At 43.1% G+C, this 24,240-nt stretch overlaps 1 protein-coding gene across 1 annotated transcript in view; it reads left to right on the top strand.

Annotated features, from left to right (window-relative positions):
• FGFRL1 (fibroblast growth factor receptor like 1) overlaps window positions 1-24,240 on the top strand; it is a 175,640-nt gene that overhangs the window by 70,541 nt on the left and 80,859 nt on the right. The window contains exon 3 of the mRNA XM_086464562.1: window positions 17,028-17,300. Coding sequence (XP_086320688.1) covers window positions 17,028-17,300 — 273 coding nt within the window. The remainder of the gene's footprint in view (window positions 1-17,027; window positions 17,301-24,240) is intronic.

Genomic DNA, 24,240 nt, shown 5'->3' with positions numbered 1-24,240 from the left:
AGGTTTTCGTCCGGACAGAGAAAGACAGGCCCGGATGATCGGATCAGACAACTGGGGGGACTGATTTATGTGAGAAGATTAAAAGAGCTGCTTGTAAATATATGTATAGCTTGACTAAGTGACACCTGAGGGGACAATAACTGTCTACAAGTGTAGGAAGGGATTGGATACTGGAGCCAGGAGGAGGGGGAGGGAACAGTTTAGCAGCATAGATGAGGATTTTAACTAGAGGCAGTGGAATAAGGTGGAGCAAAGCAGGCTGTATTGCCTGGTTAGGGAATACATCTCCCCTCCAAAACTGGGTATTCTCTTCAGTGAGTCTTGAAACTTGCATATATCCATCTAGCTGCCCATCTGCGCCCTTGTCACCACAGGGTGCCTAGCAATCTGCTGTTTGTCCTCACAGCACCGCATGAGAGGGAGATGCCCCAGTGTGCAGTTGTGGCTCTTTGGTACCCTGTGTGACCCCTGCTGTCTGACTTGAATCAAGGACTTGAGAAACTTAAGATAAGAAAGTTATCTTAACTATTATGCTCTCTTTTCTTTTACTTGTCTCTGTTTTAAAGGGTCTGTCCTGTTGAGAGTACAGTGAGATGTATGGGAAGGAGATCTAGTGGGGCTCCTCCAGCCTACAATTTGTATGATCTCCTTCCCGTATTACTTACAATTTTTTATTCTTTATAAAGTTTTACTCCTTTGTGAATCCAATGGAAGAAGAAGCGGATATTACTTTGTTTCCTACATGAGATCCTCACATCAGTGCAGGAGAGCAAGTTTGGGAGGGAACCACTGGAAGTGGCATGTTAGGACGGGGAGTTAAGACTGAAGCAATTTTGCCCTAAACACACCTAGAACTGATCAGTGCCCTGGATAGCAGTGGGAATAAGGTGTATTTACAGTTGAACTGCGTTGCTGGGTCCTGTCTGGTCACAGCTATAGTAGCTGTTGGTTTGGTTGTCAGCTGTGTGGTTTATTTTCCTAAGGCAAATGGCAGACTGGTCTAATTCAGACCAAACAGCTCCATTTCTGCTCCGTGAACGCCACTCTGGGATCTATCAGCTGAGGATCTCAAAGCACATATGCAACACTTTGTAAAAAATGACTCAGTTTTCCATCTGGAGAAATAGAGTTGATCTGAGGTCAGAAAGAAACCATGTGGGAGGTGGAGGAATAGTATATATCATGTATTTTGAACCCAAGTCCTGTGCTGGCCTCATCTGCATGTTGTGCAGTCCAGTGTCTTGTCTCTGCCTGTGGCCTCTTCAGGTATTTCAGAAGGAGATGCAGGGCATTTTGCAGGAGACAGCTCCAGAATAAGTTGTCTGTTGGAAGGTAGACGTGGTTTCCTAACACTGGTTAGAGCTTGCCTCGTACTTTGCAGGACCTGGATTTCTGTTTCTTCTGAGCAAGACTGGACAGAACATGGGAGGGTTTTCCTCCTGGGAAACCTTAACAAAAGCACCAAGAAAAGTAAAAGAAATCAGCAAAAGGAAGTTGTTGATGTTCCATCCCTGGAAGTATTCAAGACCAGGATGGATGGAGCCTTGAGCAACCTGGTCTAGTTGGAGGTATCCCTGCCATGACAGGGGGGTTGGAACTAGGTGATCTTTGAGGTCCCTTCCAACCCAAACCATTCTATGATATGATTCTATGAAAAAATGGAACTGCCCCAGCTTTTGTGATCTTGATTTTCTGGTGAAGGTTCTGATGTGATATTAGATGAGGGTTATATCTTCAGAGAAAACTTTCGAAGAGCCCTACTTCCGAAGCTAAATAGGTAACCAGGTACTTGCTTGTGTCTGTGTGCCCTTCCTGTACCTATCCATGTCTGGCTGGTCTCTAAGCTGGTGTCCTACAGAGATGAGATCCATGTCGCAATGTTTTTTGAGGGTTGTTCCATCTCCATCCCTTCCAATAGCTTTCAAGCCTATTAGCCAATTTCAGATGTATCTGTTTGAGGAGTGATGTAGCAGATAATAAGTTCTTACAAACTTTGTGAAAATGGGAAGCTATGTAGACAGGAGTGATCGTAATAGTGCTGTATCCCACTACCACCATGCTTGAGGCAAAGGCCATTGTATGGCTTCAGCCTTTTCTAAATTGCACCAGCAACAAACAAGCAAATAAATGAATGAAAGTGGCATCAGGTTCTTGCCCCTTCCTAGGAACTGGGAAATCCAGCTGCAGAATCCAGCCAGGCTGTTGGAAACTACGTATTTTTGATCTTGCTGTAATTTTGGAAACTGCAAAACTACCTCTGGTTGGGAGTCCCCAGCAGCGGGTGTGGAAGATAGACTATGTATGGTGAATAAATGGCCTGCCATTGCAAATTGCTACATCCCCAGAGTGGGGTTGTACAGGCAACAATGGGAGCCTGCAGGAAGATGTGATTGCTGACGGCTTTTGCACCTCTTTCTCTGTGTGTGACATGCACAGGGTGTCATCCCTTAGCAATGCCAAACCAAGTACTCTAGTCTCACTGTGCCTTAGCAACAAAAAGAGGTGGGACCTAAATAACACAGAACCAAAATCATCTTTTGCGACCTTCTTGCAGGCTTAAGTTGTATTTTAGTGGTGTAGCACTTCAGCAGAGACCGTAGGTCTACTTTTCTTTTCCTGCAAGGACTTCATTTTTGACCTCAGCAGTCACAGCTAAAAGCTGAGCTCCCTGCTCTGACTTTCACTTCTGTTTCAGTAGGACCAAAATCTGTGGGACCTTTCTGAATATTTCTCTCCTCACCCAATATTGCCGAAAATGAGCCTGAAGTGTTGACAGACAGCAGCACACTCAGCGTGTAGGAATCCAACGTAAACAGACTTGCTGGTTGTGTACTTGGACATGTTAAACGAGGTCTCTGCTTTGATCTTCCCTGCACTATCCCGAAGCCCAGCAAGCAAAGGCTAAGTAAACAGACCTTTGATTTCAGGGCTGTTTGGAGCAGAGGTCTTGTAAAACTTTTATCAATGGCAGAGCTGAGCTACCGAAGTCCCTCTTGGACTGTAGGTGCTGCAAGAGTAGCAGTGTGATTTTATTGACCCTAAGGTCCCTCTTTCTCCCCCCTTCTCATAATGACAAACATCTGGGAATATGAGCCAGCTTCCTGTTGATTATAGCATACCAGTTTCTCTAGGAGAGACACCTGCTTATAATCTCCTTTATGGTGAATGGAGAATAAGTTATATTAGATCCTACAGCTATTGGATCCCACAGCCAGTGTAGCTTTTTGTTAATGTATGTCATAAAGATGCTTAAATAAATCACGTGGGACACATCCGTGGGAAACACTCACGTTACTAATCCCGCGTGTTCAACACTCCTGGGTCAAACCCCAGAAAACCAGTACTCTGGCTTAAGTAGCATGAATGTTACAACAAATTGGATTTTATTTTTTTGCTTCCTGTTTTTAGAGCATTTAGTAATTCCCGGCGATCACAAAGGTCACAAATTTCCTTTCATGCTCAAATAAACAGGCGATTCTCCCTCAGGATTATGCCCTCAGAAAAGAGACACTAAGAAACAAGCACCCGATATCTCATGATTTAAAAAATAAAATTGTGAACACTGGCAAATTCCTCTCGATGGATGAAACATAGGACTTAGATTGGCCACTGCTTTCTTTTAATATTTTCCTCTCTCTTCTATTGTGTTACACAAAGGAGGCTTTGGCTTCCCTTCTACCCACTGTAGAAAAGTGATATGAGAGTGAGATCCTGCCAAGATACTTTATTTTTATAAGTGTTATCAGTTTTCCATTGTTTTCAAAACTAAGAACTACTGTGCTTAGCAATGACGGAGCCCAGGCTGTTCCTGATGGGCCAGAGCTGTGGCCGTACCGCTGGGACCATTACAGCCCAGAGCTTGATCGAGTGCAGGACCAAAAGTTGGAGCATTTCGCTCAGCCCTACCAGTCATTATTGCTTCTTATCAAGATGAATACCAAATGAAAAATTCATTGGCCAACTGCTCCATGCCAACACTGCTCCTACTCTACCTTCTGGAGGTAAAGCTGAGATCATTGGCTAACACTGAGCTCCTGCTAGTAAATTGTGAGCCTAAGTGCATCTAGTCTCTCTTATCTTTTGCCCTCACAATTTTATAGCATGGCCTTAATTGACTTTTCTTACACTGCCTTTTCTGCCTTAGTCAAAAACTGATCCCTTACTGTATATAAAACAATATCCTGGTTCTCGCTTCAGAAGTGAATTTTGTCTTTTGTCAAATAGTCAAATCCGCTATTAGATAAAAACTGGTTTTAACAGCCCTTTATTTGTTGGTATGCGATGGCGGTTCTTTGATCCCTGAAGGGCTGTGCAGCACGGTTTGTGATATATAGCAAATTGATTTTACACATTTCCATCTTTTATCGATGAGTCTTCCAATGGGGTTTCACTGTAATCAGATTGGAGATTAGTATGGCACAGCCGTTGGGAAGGGATTGGAATTTACATGCAATAAAGATTAGGGGATTAGCAACTGATTAGGAAAGTGCTGATTTATCCAGCCACAGGTACAGCGAGGGGGTCTTGCATGTCTGCTTTTTTTGACCTTGGGTTTTGACCTCTTGACTCCTTGCTTAGAAATGCCAGCATGCAGCACAGAGTGATTTCTGATGCGGCTTCTCTCAAGAACAAGTTCAAGTCATTGCAACAGTAAAAACTCCTGTTTCTGTGAGCAGAGAAGCTCAGAAACCTTTATGTGAGTGGACACTTTGCTCTGATGTGCGTCGACCAGGACAGGCTGAGGAGATAGACTGTGGCAATGCTTTAATCTGCAGTTAGGAATTCCTGCTGACAGCTGATGCGAGGTGCGTGTGTTGGTACACGCACGCGCGCGATGGGGGATAAAGCAGCTATGTAATCACGCGGCGAGACAATATTTCTCCATGCACAGCTTTTCCTAGATAGCTGTTATGCTCTCCAGGTTTCTCCCCCCGTGCACACTTGCAGGAGGGTAGCTGGGACTGTACATTACTAGACTGTGAGGTAATAGGAGTGCACATTAATTGATATTCCAGTGTAGCTCTATCTACCTGATGGATACAACATTACATACCAGGGCGCAGCCCACCAGTTGAATGACATCATTTGAAATTACAGAGCAATCGATGTCAGCAAAACTCCTGTACACTCTGTAGCTGCTGAAGTTTGGGCAGCTCAAATAAAGCAACTGCACTGACAGTCACCGGCTATACTAATAACAGGGGGTTGGTGGTTTGCCTGTGTATCAGATAATAACTAGCACCATCTTTCTACTCATGCAGATTTATAGAGATAAAAGGCAGGAAATACGGGACCTTTGGCAAAAGAGAAATGTTTCCAAATCCTTTGGGTAATTTGGGGAATTTAAATGGATTTCTGTTCTAAATATTTATTTTTAGTGTTTCAATTTAGGCAGAATATACCCAGTGTTAGGTGCTGTTTTAGTAATACCCTTCATCCTGAGACATGCTACGCTGGTGTGCAACAGAGGTATAAGAAAAACACATTCTTCCAGATGAAAAGAAGCAGCTTTTGAGCAGCAAGGGATGCAGCAGAGCTTCTGACATACTAGGTGAAATGCACAGATTTTATGTGATCTGAGAAGCTGAACAGTCCCAGGACTGTCCAGAAAAGCACTGGGCAATCCTAGGCATGGTGGTGCAATTGAGTGTAGTAAGCCTGACAGAACAGCAAGACTTTACTGTCTCCTACTAGAAAAACTAACAAAGACCACTTAAGAGTGCACTAACCCTCTTGTCATGACACTTCCCTACAGGCCAGCATGTAGAAGAGGAGGAGCATGGGAAGTGGATCTGTTTGAAGCTGTCCTAGCTGCAGGCAGGCTGCAGAAATCTGGGCTAGCCTCTGTCCAGGGCACCAGCTGAGCCCTCAGACTGTGCCAATGATAACATGAGTTTTCATAGCCAGAAGGTCGCTTCTGCATGGGCTTGTGCAGGCACCATCACATGTTTTAACACCGTGCGGTGGCACTGGACCAAGGTCGATCCACTTGAAGAAAATGTTACTACTTTCCTTTGGGTATGACCTGAAGCTGAGGCTGTTTCCTATGTGAGATCTGACAATATTCTGCAGGTATGAAGGTTTCATGCATTAAGAAGTCCTGGCTCCTGTGAATACGGGTATGATGTGCTGTTACAACAGATAGTGTGTGCTTCAGTGTCTGGGGAGCAAGAACCAGATGTGAATGCTAGAAGAATTTGGCGATGGTTTCCCTGTTTTCATATGCGGGAGACTTGGCGTCTCTTGAGTTTGAATGTATGTTTTCACTAAATCAACCTTGTGAACACTTTCTTTTAAAATGCATTTAAGTGTTTTCCCCTCCTGGAAGAGATGTACAGGTGTGCCTTTTAGCTTGTAGAATGGCACAACAGGAACAAATCTTTAAAGTGAAATATTTGCTGCTGAGGAGGTGATGTTCACACTACAGGCATTTTGGGAGTTTATTCTGGATTAGCTCCAGTCTGGTCGTGTAGATCAAGTGCTCGTTAATGGAAATCCAAGAGCACAGCTTCTGCTTTTGTTTTACCAAGGACCCAGCTAGCAATTGCTGGCTGGGTCTGCATTAGCGGCTGGTGGGGATTGGTAAGACTGGATCTGTAAAGCAAAGTATTTTGTGCTGAGAACCTGACACCCCCATTTCAGAGGAGTTTTTCACTTCAGAATAGCCCTAGTCTGGTCCTATGAACTAGATGCCTATCTGAAATAAGCACCCCTTGCAGCTCGATTTCATATAAAAGCAACTTAGTTCCTGTGCACCAAAACTGTTTCATGAAGTGAACCAAAGTATAATTGGTGTAGATGGCAAAAAATTCACCTTAAATCACACTCCTGGTCCCAGCTAAAACACTGATGTAGGCACACGTAAGGTAGACCCTTATGATGACAGTTTAATTTGGAGAGAGCTGGATAGAGCAAGTCCATCACACCTACCATGAACTGGAGATTTTGGTAGGGCAGCGGTGAATGGTTTCAAGCAGAATTTTAAACTGCTGCTGCGTTAGATGGTGGAAAGTCAGCTCCACGTTGCATTTTTCTTTTGGAGCAATATAAGGTTTGTTTTATTTTAATTTTTCTTCCGGAGCAAGACATGTTTTTTTAAATGTATGTGTATATGTATACATATATATATATATGGGGAGGGGGTTGCCCTGGTGATTTTTTATGTATTTATTTTTTATGTCCCAAATCAAAATTGGTTTTGTATTTTAGAAATCCCAACTTTTTCATTTATATATGTTTAATTTTAATTTCGCAAATTATAATGCAAAAGATTTCTCAAACTGAAAAGGGAATATTGAAAGAGAAAACCAGACAGCCTTTGTTCTTGCCAAAATTGACATTTTCTGATAGAAAAACATTTCTGCAAAACACTCCATACCAAGTCTGTTCTGCAGCCATTCAGCTAGAAGTGCTTTCTGTTCCAGAGAAGCCTCCAAAAATATCTTCGGTTCTTAAATACCACTGTGTTTATCTCTTTGTGGTCACCAACAAACAGTTGTTACCGCGTTTTTGTGGTGACCAAACTTAGTGACGAGGGCAGAGCGAAGAGGGGGCTGAGAGCAGCCTCACCTTGTAGGGCACTGCCACAGATTTCCCAACAGCAAAAGGCTTATGGATATTTTGGCAGTGTCTCCTGTTTGAGAGTGAGTGTTCAAGACGTGGTTTTTTTTTTTTCTGAGACATAATGCCCTAATCACACCTTTTCCATCTTGGGTATTGGGAAAGGCCAGTAGGAACCAGCACTGGATGGGAAAGTTTAGACTTCCTCTAATTTCATCCCTTAGAGAGAAATTTGATAAAAAAGATTTTAAAGAATATTTTGAGGAAAACTGAATTCTTGCATGCAAGTGAAAAAGGCTCCTGTGTCAGTGTATGGCTGAAGAATTGCTGCTGTGGACTAGCAGGAAGGCAAAAGAACTATTCAAAGTTCTTCATTCACATCATTCACTAATATGGCACAGAGTCAACCATCATGGTTTCTGTTTCCCTGCAGACATAAACAATGACACTTACAATTTCCTGCTTGTACAGCTCTCACACAAACGTCTGTCTGTAAGGGAAATGGCTAATTACTTATTAAACCTTGTACTGTGCTCAGGCTGGGTTAAATATTGACTACCAAAGTTCAAGAAGAATCCGTGTCACCAAACATGAACTTGGGCATCCTATTTTCTAGGAGCTGTTCAAATAAAATGATTAGGTGACAGGATACTGCACATAGGCAGGAGGGACAAAGAAGGGGACAAAACTGGAGCAGCTCTGCTCAAAAGTAAAAGCTTGTCTTTGAAGCCTTGCGTTTTGGAACTTGATTGTAACTGGTGGCTTGAAGGGGAGTTTTGTTACAAAATAAATGAATTAAATTGAGATTTGCAGAGTGTCTGGTTTGTTTTGCTGAAAGTCTTGGAGGTGGTGGGCGATTTGGCTGGGAAATCCACTGGGCTCGTGAACCAGGATTTGCATGGTTGGGAAGCAGTTGGAAGGGCAGAGTACAATAGCACTTATGTTAAAATTGGGGTAGATTAACCCCAGAAGTCAGTTCAGGACTGCCTGACTGGATTGTTTCCCAGAGATTATGGGAAGCAAACAAACGCTTTATGTTGGCCGGAATGGTCCCTGTGTGACTTGTGGTGGAGATGCTGGGGGTTTGGGTTAGGTTTGGTGAGACTAGGTTGGGGATACAGGGCAGGATTTTCAGCTGGGTTCTGAATTCTCCTGCCTCCCTCAAGCCAGAAGATTTCTAGCTTTCTTCCAGAATTAGGCAGTTTCTCCTTCCTGGAAACAGGAGGCTAAAAAAAAAAAAAAAAAAAAAGCCTTTGAATTTCAGAACCTTGAAAACATGCGTTAATGCCATTTCTTTTGAAAAAGCAAATTAGGAATGTCATTATTCAGATGGGCTTGTCTTCCTGAATGGGAATGAACAAGGTGGGTTGTGTGGTTATGTGTGCCAACACACCTTTGCTGTACTTTTCTCTAAAAAAAGTTTTCTGGTTACCCATTGAACTGCATACCTGAACTGCACCGTCAGTATAATTTTAGCCTTAGAGCAGAAATATTGGTCGTCTCTTTTGGCCCATGCTCAGACCACTGGCAACTCTTAAGAAACAATAAATAATATCTTTTCTTCCACACTAGAAGAGGAACCTTCTAGCATATGAAGTCTGTTTCTTCAAAAGTAATTTGAGGTAATCCTAACTCTCCTCTGCGTTTGCTACCTCAAAACCTAAGGGATAATGTTACTATTTTTTGCTGCTGAAAAATGTTCAGCAACACTTAAAATTGAAAGTCACCCATGCACATTTAATTTAATAAGATGGTAATTTCATGTTAAATAAATACCAACTGATTATTGAAAACATATGCTCAAAGGATTTAAAAACCATGTAAGAGATACGTATCTCATCTACTGTTGTTGAACTACAATAAATCTATGCAATAATCAAGTGCCAATTGTTTAACATACAATAACTATTTTATTAAATCTCAGTGAAATGTGTACACAGGGCACTTAGTTAAATGGAACATATTCCCAAATATTCTATTTTTCTTATTTTTGGAACATCTAGAGTAGAAAATTTACTGGCAGCCTTCACCCAAGGGGCTAGTTATTACTCATGTAAAAATATGGCAAGCACTTCTTGTGCTATCAATAAATATCCATTTCATCAGGAAAGCAGCTCCTACCACAGAGGTAGGGAAGAAAGGGAAAATATGTCACTTCACTTGCTGTAAAACGAATCTGCAAAGCTGTTTTCTCCATCAGGTTGTTGGGCTCAGCTGTGCAGCCCAGCCTAGAACTTGCTCCTGCAGACAGTCCACTATTCCCAAAGCTAAACCTAACCAGTCATCAGGGCTGATCAGCAAATACTTGTGGTGTTTTTGTGTTCCTCTCTTAAGAGTCTTTGTTCTACAGAGATGCTGTTGTTTTTTTCTTTAATCTTTTGATTGTTTTTGATAAGCATTGTTTTTGTCTGTGGGCGCCTATGTTTTCAAGCCAAGAAGGACCCATTAGCTCATCTAATCTGATCTCCTCATGTCACATACCAAAGCATTAGGCCCGGTTACCCCTGTGCTGACCCCTACTTTACTTGGCTAATGCATACCTTTTGGAAATGCAAACTTTTTTGTTTTGAAAATACGAAAAGATGTTGGATTCACCAGTCCTTTGAACTGTTTATTCCGATAGTGAATGGTATATGTGGGCAAAACATTCATCCTTTTATCTCCCTCAAAAAGCATTTTTATCAGTTCTGCTCTCCATGTAATGGCTTCCCACAATGCAGAGAGCCAAGAGTTCCTCTCTTTCAGGAACACCTACTCATATTAATTGAAACTATTGCCATCGTTGCTTTGAAAGCCCTTCCCTGTGGGATTTGCTCCTTGGTAGGTGTTTGTCCAGCCTCCAGCATAGCAAGGCCTCTATCCATTGGTCCGTCATTACAGCTTGAATGCTGATACAAATAATGGTAATAATGATGTGCAGATAGTGTAATTGTATAATCCTCATGTTGGTCTTGCAGAGAGGGTTAAACTATTATGGAAAGGGTTAAACTCCTACTGTGAGCAGGAGTTGTCCAGCCCAGCTTTCTAGCAATGAATATCCCAGGTTAGCCGACTCTGGATGCAAGTTTAAAACATGGCTTTTAGATGGTCCTTTCCAGCCATCCATGTTCATTCTGAAGCATGGCAGAAGTGAAGGAAATCAACTTTGATGTGATCCACCCTTGCACTAAGGACTTTGGAGGAACAGGTTTTACAGTGTTGCCTCAAGGGTTGGTGAAAGAGATTGTGTTCACACAATGGTTTGGTTAGCGGCTGTTGTCCAACTCCTTCATCTCACTGTCAATGTGAAAGATTTCTGTGCTTGGCTGTATTCTCCGTGTAGGACACGCATCATCTGTGGTACCCCAGTCCCTGATGTTAATTCCTTACGTGCGTTGATGGGTTGTTTGGGTGCTTCGTGGTAAATGACTTCGCTAATTTGCTAACACAGCACTTCAAAAGAATCTTATCTTCATGGAAAGTGAATGTGTTTGGCATTAAATAATAAAATATACGTAACCCATGGGGCTCTTAAAACTTATTTAACTTCTTTATAAACTTTACAATACAGTGTGTGGATATTATAAATTACTTTCCATTCCAAGAAACTGTCCGGGCTGGTTGACCTTCCTTGGAATTTCCTCTTTGTAATTGTGTTTAATGTGTTAATAAAGTTCACTTTGAACTGTATCATGGCAAATGGTCTCACAGGACATGGGTCAGTGCTGGTGTGTTCACCATATGTGAAGCTTGACGTTAGTGTGCAGTTTAGTAGAAGGAATAACAAGGCTAAGTCCAAACAATTGTAGAAGCTGTATGTCCTCCCCAGGTTAGCAGTAAAAGCGGTTCATGGAAAGTTAGGAATGTGGAGTGGGAAATCATTTAGCTTTCACTGCTAGGTGTTACTAAATTATAGCGCTAGGTTCGAGTCACTATCAAAACACCATATATCTAGAGGGTTTTCACACAGAGCTATAAATCATGTTTACTACATGTATGAGTTGAATGAGTGCATGAACTTTGCAATGCAGTCCAGGAAAATATAATTACATGTGTGTGTGTTTTTGACTGTGAGAAATATGGACAGGAAGCTCCAGGCTATTCCACCATTGTATCTTAAATACACTTCTAGAAATTGTTTTTGCTGCTTCCCGGAAAGAGCTGTTTGCTAAAGCAAAGAGGTCTTCTTGGGTTTTACATAACTCCTCTTGCCAAGAAGTGGCAGCCACCAGCCCTTCCAAGGCACTGGGGGGGAGAGCATGAATGCTTGTAAAGCAGTGTCAGCAGCAGAACAGCAAGTGAAGCTTTTCTGTGGTACAGGATAGTGGATATAAATTGAAAATTGCCCAGCTGTTCAGTAAGACAGGTGTAGGATCTGTCTTTTATATAATGGAACAGAATGGAGATTCCAGTTGCTTGTATTCGTAAATGAAGCAAATAAATCTGCACACTTGTCTACATGTATATGAGCAGAAATATTTAAAACAAATGAGGTGATCATGGCATTTCCTTGTTAATGTTTGACTGGACTTACATGATCTTGAGCAGAAAACTTGTCATCTGGCTGGGATTGTTAGTTTCTTTCTGAGTTGTACTTACGTGTATTTGCAGATGGGGAAACTACAAGCAAGAAAATAACTTAATGGAAAATATAGGGTCCGGATTGTTTAAATTATATTTTAAGCCTGATTGCACCCTGGCCCTTGGAACTCCAGGCATGATCCCTTCTAGTAACTAAAATGATTTGAATGCTATGGGGCAAAGTTATATTTAGTTTGTATTTGGAGAAAGAATAACAACCAGGCACAGGGGGAGGCAGCTGCATTCTCATCACTTCTTCCCAAGTCACATCCACGGATGTCAAACCTCACCCTTCCCCCTCGGCCGAAATACTGAAAATTATTCTCTCAAACTGTTGGGTTGAGGACAAGAGGGTCTGAAGAAAACCTGCCACCACTGGGTTTGTGTCAAGGTAGGGCTTAAAATACTGTAATAGCTCCTTCTGTTCGCACAGGCTGCGAAATCGGCTGCACCTCTCCAGTGTAGTGTGGCTTAAAAGCATGTTTCTCAGCAGCGCCCTGTGGCTGTAGAGAGCTGCCTTTGCCTAATGGAAAATTGCAGGAGTGGAAGCAAGAAATTGTTGTTATTTTCTCACCCGACCATTCCCGACGATAAAAATGTGTAAAAAGCTGTGTCAGCTGTGCCTCGCTGTTTGCCCCTTCTCCCGTATCCCAAGGCAAAATAGTACAGGAAGTAATCTCTGTCACCAGGAGCATCAGAAGTTGCCAATTCTCAGCCCTTACAAAGGCTGATTTTTTTTCAAGAATCACTACCTAATGGCTAAGAAATCCAGGGGAGTATGGTATAGGGACACCTCCCCCAGGATTTATACCCAGGGTCAGAGTGTACTGCTCTTTCCTGCTCTGTCTTGAGAGGATCCAGTCTGGAGCTTTCCCTTGGGTGCAGGCACATGTCAATTCACGGGACCACCCCCACAGCCAGAAAGATGGTATGTATTGTCATTAAAAAATTGGTGTGGATAGATATATGAATTCACTATTTTAACAATCAGGTTTAACAAAATTATTTCAGGTTTCAAAACAATCCCTTATTTCTATCCAGCTCTTGTGCTGTTGCCCTAACGCATAACCCACAACCAAGGCAAGAGCAGTACTGCAGCAAGCAGCCATAGGGTATCACTCTCAAAATACATTAGATCATTTCAGCTCACAAACCCACAACACAAAACTGGAGCCTAGGACGGCTGAGATAGTGACACTGGCTGCTTGAGGAGTACTTACATCTGCTTTTTAAAGCTGCATTAGAGCACAGGACAGGAGCTGCCAGTGGCAAGGGATGGGAAGTCAGCAGCAGGCAGGGCTCAGCCTGTTTTTCCCTCACTGGCAGCTGTAGGTGAAGCAGCAGGTGCTTTCCTGGGATTTTGCCTCTCTAAGCAGCTGTAGAAATGTATCCAGCCTACAAGGCCATGGCCTGTGCCCTGGGCTCTGCTCCCGCGCCGCCACACTCAGCTGTGAGCACAAGCGTGTCCCAGCCCCGCGGGAGGCAGCCACCAAGGGACACCCTCAGATCAAAGCCTTGGGAGAGCTGGCAGCTATTGGGGACTCTGCTCTCTTGGCCATTCCCCTGGCGTATTATGGGCCAGTTCTGCAAGGTGGGGAGCTCCCTTCAGTACCAGTGGTGCACATGAGAAATGAGGGTGCTCAGCATCTTTTTACTACATCTTTTTCATCTCTGTTCGTATAGCAGAAGATAGAACTGCATAGAGAAGCCCTGGAAATGAAACACCAGGGGAAACTGAGTGGTTCTGGGCAGCTTAATGTATGGATTTGGAGGGGGAATATGTTTTTATCTGGATAGTGTGGGATTTCCATGAGCAGCTCTGTGTCAGCAGCACCCGCTGCGCAAGGGATGTTGCACAAGGGCCTTTTTGCAAAACGTGCTTCCCCTTCTCCACCACCTCCCTTCCAAAATTGTGACAGTGCAGGGTGGCGAGACGTGCCAAAGTGTGGCTTGACTTGAAAAGCCTTCATCTGTCACTGTTGCAGGCCCAAGGCAGTGCTGTACAGATTTGTGGTGAAATAAGACCCAGTGGATGCCTGTACATTAGAGAGACAAAGGTTCATGATGATATCAACATTTTATTCTTGCTGTAGCCATCTACAGGAGGTTCAGCTATCATTGGCTTGCCAGGGCCTCTGAAGCCTTTGGCGTATGCAAAAGCACTGATTCCAGAGAGAGAGTACTACTTGTGCAGAAAGTTATTAATGCAAAGATGATAGCTAATAAAATGGTAATATTTACAGCACCAAATGAACAGAAACAAGGTTTTAGCATCTTTGTCCTGGGGCTGTATCTTATTAAGAAGTGCGTGCATCTGTATCTGGCAAAATTCACAGCAGGAAAAAGAGTGGGGGGAAATCTTTATTCCTCATCCAAAGAAAGTTGCTGGAGGGGCTACTAAAGGGCTGCAGAGGACCACGCTAGTGTTTTTCTTTTCAGGCTGAAAGGGTCTAAGAAACGCACCCTTTTCTAAATGTCATAAAGGTCTGCGAATAGATCCTGTGACAGAGAGCGATCCAACAATTCCTCAGAACGAAAGGTCAATCAAAGGAAAATGGCATTTAGGAGGACCAAGCTTACCGCTGACCCAAACATGTGACAGATCCAGAGGCAACTCTGGTGCCATCAGGAGAGCCGCTTGTGCAGCCTGCCCCAACGAGGCACATGACGTGATTGGGAAACTATCTGATTCCTCCAGGTCTCAAAATTCATCAGGAGTCAACCTGAATGTCGGAAGGAAAGGGATTTTGAAGGAGGTACAGCAGGTTTCCAAGTTGGGAGGAGGGTGCTCTCTCTCCACTGTCCCTGCTTGCCCTGCACCAAACATTTTTCCCCAGCACTAATTATAGATCTGTTTTCGCCATTTGAATATACATCAAGTGGTATCCTGGCTCACAAGTAGATTGTAATGAAGCTACTCTTAAAGTTTGGCTTGGTTTGGTAGGGCTATATGTCAGAAAGGACCTCTCGAAGGGCCAACCCAGAATTTCAACAAGGCTATGGACTTCTCTGAACATTTCTGCTCCTTTACACTGAGACAGACTATGCACCATTTAGGCAAATGTAGCAGAATTTGGGGCTGGATCCTCACGTGATGTTGGTGAATTGCCCTTTGTCAAAGCCAACCCTCCTGATGGGTGGATTTCTTTTTTTAAAAAGCCAGCAACATAACTTGTGTCAGATCAGCATTCAAAGGATCTTGGGATTATCTCTCCATCCACAGAGCTAGTTAAAGGTCTCCCAAGGTGAAGAACATTAACAGTGTGGTTTGCAGTGCTTGGAAAGACCTGGACAGGCGGGATTTCTCATGGTGTTTTGCAAGTTCCCTTGGAGAATGGGAGGGCACCATCACCTCCAAGATGCTGTCCCACAGGTGTCTGCAGAAGGTGTGCAGGGATGGGTGTTAACTTTGCCAGGGACTGGCTTTTTCAGAATAAGTGCTCTCAAGTTGCCCGCTTTGGGTCTTCAACAGTTTGTCAGGATCTGTGTCAAAGACCCACTGGTTTAACTAGGCTCTTAGTTAAACTAATTAATGAATTTCGAGCTAGTTTGTTACTTTTCTGAACAGCACTTCTGTTCACCAGCAAAGCTGTGAAATTCATGGGTGCAATTCAGCATGAGTAACTGTGGCAGCAGCTCTGTAGTCATTCATGAGCTAGACTGTATGTACTGCCTTAGTCATGCTGGGGAAAATTCAGGCAGACATTGGAATAATAGGAATTAGTCATGAGGAAGTGCAAATATGAGCTCTGTCGCATATCCCATGTGGGTCCAATCCGGCAAAACACTAGCAACAGGAATAAAATATGAGGGAACAGTTCCAAATCCCACAAGCATCTTGTCGGTTTTGGGTGCAACTCAGCATCAGCAATCCTTAGCAAAACATTTTGTCCTTATGCAAGAACAGGGCACTTATTATCACACCCATTAATAGACCATTCTGGGAAGAGCACTGCTATTGCAGTTTGCATGGGGAACTGTGCAATTAATGAAAAGGCAGAAAAGGCAGACGCAGGAAAAAGACTCTCTGTTTCAGCATTTCAGATCCTTGGGAAGAAATTCAGTTTGAATTCAGCTATGGGACCATTCCCACTGTTGGAGACTTTATCACTTCTTTTTTCTGAGTGTTGGCTGATCCATGTGCATCCTGTTACCATGTGGCAAACAGGGACACTGTTTTGCATGAGGTGGTCACATTTTACAAAGATCAAATATTTGACAGTTATGTTAAACCAGCAGGGTTGCTAAGGAAATTTATAAAAAGATCCTTTTTTGGACTATAAGCAATGTTAATACGTCAGGCTATGCTGTATCTTTCAGTGAAGCGCTACCCAATGAATGCTTTATGTTCAACAACTGCAGGCTTATGCATCTCAGATAAAGCCCATCTGGTGACTATTAAAGGGAATTAATGTACATACAACATGAAAGGATTATAATATTTGGGGGGGGGGGGGGGGGGGGGGCAGTGTTCTGTTTTAAGTACCAGTGCTGCTACTAATTTTGCCTTCAGGATAGGTGTTATGTTTAAAACAACCACAGTTACTTTACCAAATACAGCTGAACAGTTTGTGTATTGGACTCCTCCTTCCTATAGGAAAATGGGAGTGCTTTGGAAAAGCAAAAGATATTAAGAACCAGGCTTCTCTGGTGGGTTAGCACAAGCTGCTGCTGCTGTTGGCAAGGCTACAGCTTCAGGTCTTGCACAAACCAGTATCTCTGTTGTGGTATCCCTCTGTAATTGCCTGCATTTTCAGCCTTGATGGTAAGTGATTTTTGGTAAGCTCCTTTTACTATATCTCTGTATAGCAGTCGATATAACGGCCTGACTGATGACTCATCTTTAAATCAGTGCTGTATCACTGGCAAAAGTAATCACAGCTCTTCCTCTCTCTGTCCTTTCTTAGGCCCCCCAAGGATTGCCGACAAAGTGATTCACCGTCAGTCCGTGAGGCTAGGGAGGACCATCAAGCTCCTGTGCCCAGTGGAGGGTGACCCCCCACCTCTCACCATGTGGATGAAGGATGGACGCACTATCCACAGTGGCTGGACAAGGTTCCGAATCCTTCAGCAAGGGCTGAAAATCAAGGAGGTGGAAAGCGAAGATGCGGGAACCTACATTTGCAAAGCCACCAATGGCTTCGGCAGCACCAATGTGAACTACACCCTCATCGTAATTGGTGAGTAAAGCTGGAGAAAAGCCAGGCCTCACCTGCTTTGGGGGGGGAGAGAGAGCTGATTTCTGTGTAGCTGTCAGTGATTGCAGATTTGCTTTGCTAATCATTTACTGACCTCCACTCTTAACTGGCCCTTTCCAGTGTTTGAGGATTGCCAGAGCTGGCTATGTTGCTGCACATCTTCTGCTGCAGCCGGCTGCAGGCAGATAAGATTACGCGGTGCCAAAGGTTACAAATAAACAGAAATGATGCAATAGTCACTAGGGTCCAAATCACAATGAATTCCACACAGGAAAGGCTGTGCGATAAGGAGAGGTCACACTGATCTTTATGTTTGCTGTTGGAACAGTTCTCCAAACAAATGTGAAGGCACCCATATAAAAACACACAGCTGGAAGATCCATGTACTGAGCTTTTGCAAAGCATGGTGTCTTCAGGAATAATAATATTTAGGTTGAAACAAAGCTCAGAGCTGGCATATGACACAGGGATGCTCAGTTCTGAGGAATCTCCTTGGCGGAGGCAGGATAAAAAAGCTTCAGATGCTGTCTTGGTAACCATGGATTCGCTGGGTGTGCTTTTGACTGGCTTCAAAGGGCTTCTTTGGCCTGGTGATGGCATTTTGGGGTCACCTGCTGGGCTGAGCATTCCTGAAGGCCCCCAAAGACCCTTCTCTGGATAATCATAGATTCCTCTGTTGTGGCTGCCACAGAAATATGCTCATTGGTCCTTGTCTGTGAGGAGGGAAAGAACTGGATCAAAATCGGCATGCTGGAGGATGCTGAGGGAGCAAAGGGGAGGGTTACAAAGCAGAGTGTGAGATCAGGTGTCTTGCTCACCCTATTGCCTGATCAGCACCCACGTATCTGGTCTATAAAGTTCTGTTTCTCTCCGACAGTGGAAGTGAGGACAGAGTTTAGGGCAGTTTTCAGCTGCCTACTGGTTGGCACTTGGCCTGGTTTTCTTCTAGTTCTCCTTCTTCCCCTTCACGGTAGGAGGAGTGCTGTGGACTCAGAGAATGTAGCAAACACTTGGTGCTGCTTGATGGAGGATTATCACCCGATAACAGGGTGATTTCTGGAGAATGCACTTTGCTACAGAGCCAGTATGGGAGAAAGACCAGAATATAAATGTATTATCAGGAAAGAGATTCTTAGGTGAGGGAAAACCTCTTTCGATATGACTCCCGTGGCATCAGTGGGATAAAGCCACCAAAGCTGCCCTATAGAATCATAGAATAGTTTGGAGAAGCGATCTTTAAAGGTCATCTAGCCCAACCCCTCTGCAGTCAGCAGGGACGTCTTCAACTAGACCAGGTTGCTCTGTAATACAGGTTGCTATAATATTATAGTTACATAGTTTGCAGATTTGATTTTCCTCATTCACCTCTCTCCTATGGACATTCATCCATCTTTCTTTGCTAGATTGAGCAAAAAGGGTGAACTGGAAATAGTTTATGAAGAGTCAGGTCTATACAGACTCCACTTGGATGTGCTTTCCAGACTGTTTGGTGTGGAGAAAGGAATGCTATGGGAGCCTGCTTCAGCCCTGCTTGGGTTCTTGCAGTACATGGAGGCTGCCAAAGTCTTTGATCTTCTGTGTCATCCAGTATCTTCTATAAAGCACAGGGCCCAAGCCATCTCCCATTATTCCAAGGGAAAGAGGCATTGAGGCACCTGTGGGACAGAGAAGGCTCTGACTATTCCTGGTAGCGCAAGGGAAACAAATGAAAGGGAAAAGGCAGGAGGCACAGGGTAAAAGTTGGACCAGGATTCAGGAAAGATTGAGGCAAAAACTCTGATTCAGTTGCTCATGGAAATTGGATTATCAAATTTAATTGTGTTAAGAACAATAGTGTTCATTATATTTGGCACTGAAAAGCCCTGGGCACAAACACTATTTATTTGGAGCTTCATCGGGCAGCTATGGAAGGAAATGGCAAGCTCCCACTGGCCTCTGTGGGTGTGAGATTGAGCCCTATGCAAACAACTGTTGATCACCAAGTGCCAAAAAAAGGGTAACTTTAAGCTAAATGGGTGGCAGACATATGGGCTGAGTTATCGTTCATCTCCATGCATCCCTGTTGTGATGCTGTCTAAAACCTGTACTTCTTTGACTCTTTGCGCCTTCCTTCCTTGTCTCACAGTGTACCCTTGTGCGTTGTTGTTGCTCAAACCATTTTTGATGGATGACTTATGTCCCTCATCTCCAGTGGTACAGATGTGTTCGTGTAACATTTCAAACCAACTGCTTTTCACTAGAACAATTTCTTCTGGAAACAAATATTCCCCTAGTGTCTCTCTTGCCAAGGTCTGCAAGTAAACACAAGATATCACTGGCTTATTCTTTCAAAGGACCCAAACATTTAATGCATTGGCCAGATGCTCTTGTTCATCTTGGTGAAAATGCTTTTGGTTGAGAGCAAATCAATCATTTGTTGATTTTTGAGATGGAGGCAGTGTTTTAAAACCAACTGCCTGACAGTTTTGAGAATGAAGATCAAATTGATGGAGCTGTTTTGTTTGTGCTCCAGAAAGTACAAACTTCATTAGGTGAAGTGGCTTTTTGAACCATATGGCCTCTCTATCCTCCCACTCCTTCAAAGGAGAAAAAGTCCTCTTATTCCAGCTTTACTGCTGACACCAAACATGTAAAACCACACAGGTGTCAGACCTGGGCAAGATGGTTAAGATATTAAATCTAGAATAGCATTAAATGATTCATTAAATGTTTGACCTTGAAAAAATAAAATTCATTTTGACATGAAAACATTCTGGGAATTTAAGCAGTAATATGTGGAATCCATGCAGTAGCTTATTGAAAGGTTTTGGAGTTATGCTATATGCTTTTAATTAAGCTCTGCCACACCAGTGGCAAGCGAAGAACTGTCACACCGGTGTTACATACATGTACACTGCAGCAGGATAAGGTGAAGATCTTACCGAAGATCCTACAGAGAGCTGAGACTAAAATTGAACAGCCTTGAACCTCTCTGCCTGCATTCAGTGCTATATAACTCTTATTGATCTTAACTTGTATTAGTCTCTATATTCCATTACAGTACAGAGAACCAACAAAAATCTGTGACATTGTGCAAAGGAATAAAAAGGGCAGCGGATCCACCAACACCAGTGGGTGCAGACAGACATGTCTACCTTGCAGGTTGCTCTCTGTAAGATGTAAGAGTTTTAATATAAGCTTATTTGAATGTCACTTTGTGGCTTTCAAACCTTGCTTGCAACCAGCCAGCTCTGTGCATGAGCAGACCAAACTTAGATCTGCCTCTACATGTCTGGTAGACATACCTACACGTTGTCTGGCTGGAGAACTTCTCAGTCTGCAAGTGCGGATGAGATGGATTACTGTGATATTACAGATGGTAACTAAGGCAAAGAGAGACCAGGTGCTTGGTCCAAGACCACATAAAATATGAGCTGTGGCTCACAGTTGAGTCTAAACCTCTTAAATCTCACCCTAAAAGACTATTCCTCCTTCATAACACTTGCTAAAGTCTTTTCTTCCTAATTTAGCATCTTCCTGCTGCTGTGTTGGAAAGGAGGCTTCTCTTATTCTAGGTTTTTGATCTTCCTTCTCAGACAAAGGTTTTGCCAACCCAGATGGTAGCAATTGGTTTCTGCCCTGCTTATTTCCCCATCTTCTCAGACTGCAGGGCCCGGATCCCAAAGATCCAAGGAATCCTGCTCTAATACACCCCTGTGTGAAATGTAAGCCAGTAAAAGCAGATAACCAATATAAGTCAAAACTACAATTTCCTCTCCTAGCCAGCCTTAATAGTTTTTGTGGCTTACCACAAGATTTGGGATGCCAATTACACTGCAGACAGATTTACAAATGCTGGAAGAGGAACTTCTCTTTAATCAGTATTAAATCAGCATTGCAGTTATTAAGTACAATGGTTCCTTGTTGTGCAGAATTATCTGTAGCTCGTCAAAACAAAAGCACTATCCCTTCCCAAAAAGGTATTTGTACAGTGATGCCCATGAAAAATTTTACCTTTAAGGGCTTTTTCCCAGCTGAGTCAATTCAGAAAAGCTGATTTATAATCTACAAGTTTGAAAAGTAACTTTATTTTGGTTTTAGATGCTTGGTTGAAACCTGCAGCTTCTTTACTGCAGAATAAAACTTCCTTGCCAGTGTTCTCTGAAAGGAAGCCTAAGGTCAAAGAAGAAGAAACAAAATGTTGAATAGCTGCTCATTATTTGAAAACTGTTCACCTTGTGCACTGAATGGAGGTATGTTCTGCAGAAAAAAAAATAGCAGGTGATGGTCTAACTGAAGCCTGTATCAAGCTGTGGCCAGCTTGGAGAAACTGTGGGGTTGCACATATGGAGCCATCACATGCTCCAGCCGTCAGGCCCTCCCCAGGAAATCTTAACCCAAATGGGTGAGATTTGCCTGTGTTATAAATAACTGAAAACAAATTCTAACAAGGACATGCTGGACAACCTTCATTGCCATCTCTTTCTGCAATAATAAACAGTAACACTTGTTCCAGAAGTCTGGTCATTCTCTGAAGGGAAAATTGCTGGTGAACAGCTGTAGGAAGGACTATTAGTAAATATTTATGCTGTAGCATAATGACCTCTTTCACTAATGCACAACACAGAGGACTTTTTACTTGCAGAAGTGTTACAGGCCAAATCCTGCAAGGTGTGCCAACGTTGCAACACATGGGGCTATTGCTACAGGTGCTGCCAGTAAATACTTCATCATGCATCAGTTGCTCAACTGAGTGATGAAAGATCAAACTGTCTATTTTCTGCATCTGCATGCATGTTTCTTATTACCTTCTCTAGCAAAGGAAAAGGAGGCAGCAACAGGAGTAGGGTTTGGGATTGTCTCTGCACTTGGAGTTTCTAAACTGCCAAAGACACATCTTACTTGGGTGCCTCTCAGCACAAAAGAGATCAACATTTAAGTCCAAGAAACAGCTGCTCCAGTGTTTCTCTTTCTTGCCCTTTGTCTCTGACTGCTGCAATTGTTTTTGCTCTTCTTTGGGTTTATTTGGAGGAAGATTTTGGTGAAGAATACAGTATCCATCCAGTTGATACCCACCTCTGGTGCTTGCCTTCTGAGTGACCAAGCCACTTAGCCCCATTTGGGCTGTGGAGTAATAAAATCTTGATGCAGAGAGCAGGAGGAAGAGTGCAGCTTGTTGTCCTAAGCCTCTAATGGGCTGTTCCAAAATTGAGCTACATCTCATTTTCCAACAAATCAAATTTACTATTAAATGTCTGCTGTCTGTCTGCTGCAATTGATTGCTTTGAGAATCTTCCCTGACATCAGATAATTTATCTTTAAAGTAGCTTTTTCCTGCTGAGCTAGCTGCTATTTTGTGCTTTTTTACAGCTTGTCCAAAGACAGCTCTCTTTGATAACATGCATGTGTGAAAAATTTGCATTAAAATAACCTTTTTTTTTAAACAGTCAGCATAAGTATCCTGAAAAAAAAATCATGGCAATGTCTGAATGGATATTTATTCTAATGTGCTTTTTTCTGCTCATAGTAGAAGAAAATACTGTGTGAAAAACAGTAAAGTACAGTAAAATATGGTTTGCATTACAGTTCTCCAATGAAGTCATCAATCCGTGTCTCAGAACTCATTTATAGTGCAAAAGCTGAGAAAACATTTGTAGCCCAGAGTCAGGTGCCACCAGCCGTCTTGGAAAAGCATGACAAATTCATTTATGTTTGGGTTTTGGCCTCTTAATAAACTCTGGGGACCAGAGAGAGATGTGCTCAGCAAGATGTGAATCAACATTGAGTCAGCAATGTGTGCACCAAGGGACTGCTAATGCTAAGCAAAAACTGAAATGAGTCAACACAAAAAAAAAGGGATAAAAGATGCAGTATTTGCGTTTGGGAACAAGGTGGTGTAGCTTGTGCTGGTCACGGTATGGAGTTAGCAATCTGTCTTTAGTGCATTTAGTTCAACATGAAGTGCAAAAAGCAGCCCATCCAGTGTGGGACCGTTAACACAATCACAAGGCATATAATCATGACTAATGGTGATTAGTCAGTTGTTACATGGAAATGAAGAATTCCTTCTGACAATAAACAGTAACAAAGTTCTCGTGTTTAAATTGTTAAGACCCCAATCCGGCAGCTGGATCTACGTTGGTGGCCTCCTGTGCATACGCAGAGTGATTAACACCAGATGAGGATCTGGCCATAGTCACCGATGCTTAGTAATGGTTACGTTGCTAATCAAAGCTCAGATCAGTTTTGGCTTTTGGGAGCTGAGCAGAAAAGGGGAGCCTTGGTTTACTACTCAAGGCTTAGCAATTGCAGTCATTGCACAAGGACTTCTTGTCAGCATGTGGCGTAGTGTCACTGGGTCACAGTAACCCCTCTGTGGAGATGTAGGTAGGGCTTCGGTTCATAACAAGGCCTGTCTTAGTGGTGTTGCCAAGTGAGGAGGTCCTGCGTGTCAGCCTGTGGGAGGTGTCAATCTGCGTGGATTGATGCCATTGACTAGAGGAGTCAAATGAAATGCTTGGTACATAAAATGTGAATATTTTCATGTTTTGGTGCAAACTCATAGCTTAAAACTGTTCACTTGGAGATGAAGCTCCTTTTCCACTGGAAGTGACTCATCATTGACTAATGATGCCCTCACCCAAGCAAGGGCTCTTCCTTCTGAGGATTTATTAGAGTAGGCATGAAGACACACATCTCGACCAAACTTGGTGTTCCTCAGGGACACCACAAGCATGTTAAAAGAAATCTAAAAGCCATCAGGTATTCCTATCCCCTGAATTTCAGTAGCGCTTCGTTTCCTCCTCGTTTGGGGAATACCAGAGTCCAACAAACTCCCTGTTCCCATATGGAGCATGTTAAGTCCTGGAAAATGTCTGCTGTCCTGGGAGAGGAAAGGAAGAGAGAGAAATACTCCAAAATGAAAAGGTGACTATTCCTGGAT

Source organism: Leptosomus discolor, chromosome 4 (assembly GCF_034619465.1).
Source record: "Leptosomus discolor isolate bLepDis1 chromosome 4, bLepDis1.hap2, whole genome shotgun sequence".
Taxonomy (NCBI): Eukaryota; Metazoa; Chordata; class Aves; order Leptosomiformes; family Leptosomidae; genus Leptosomus; species Leptosomus discolor.
This window is presented reverse-complemented; position numbering and strand designations above follow the sequence as displayed.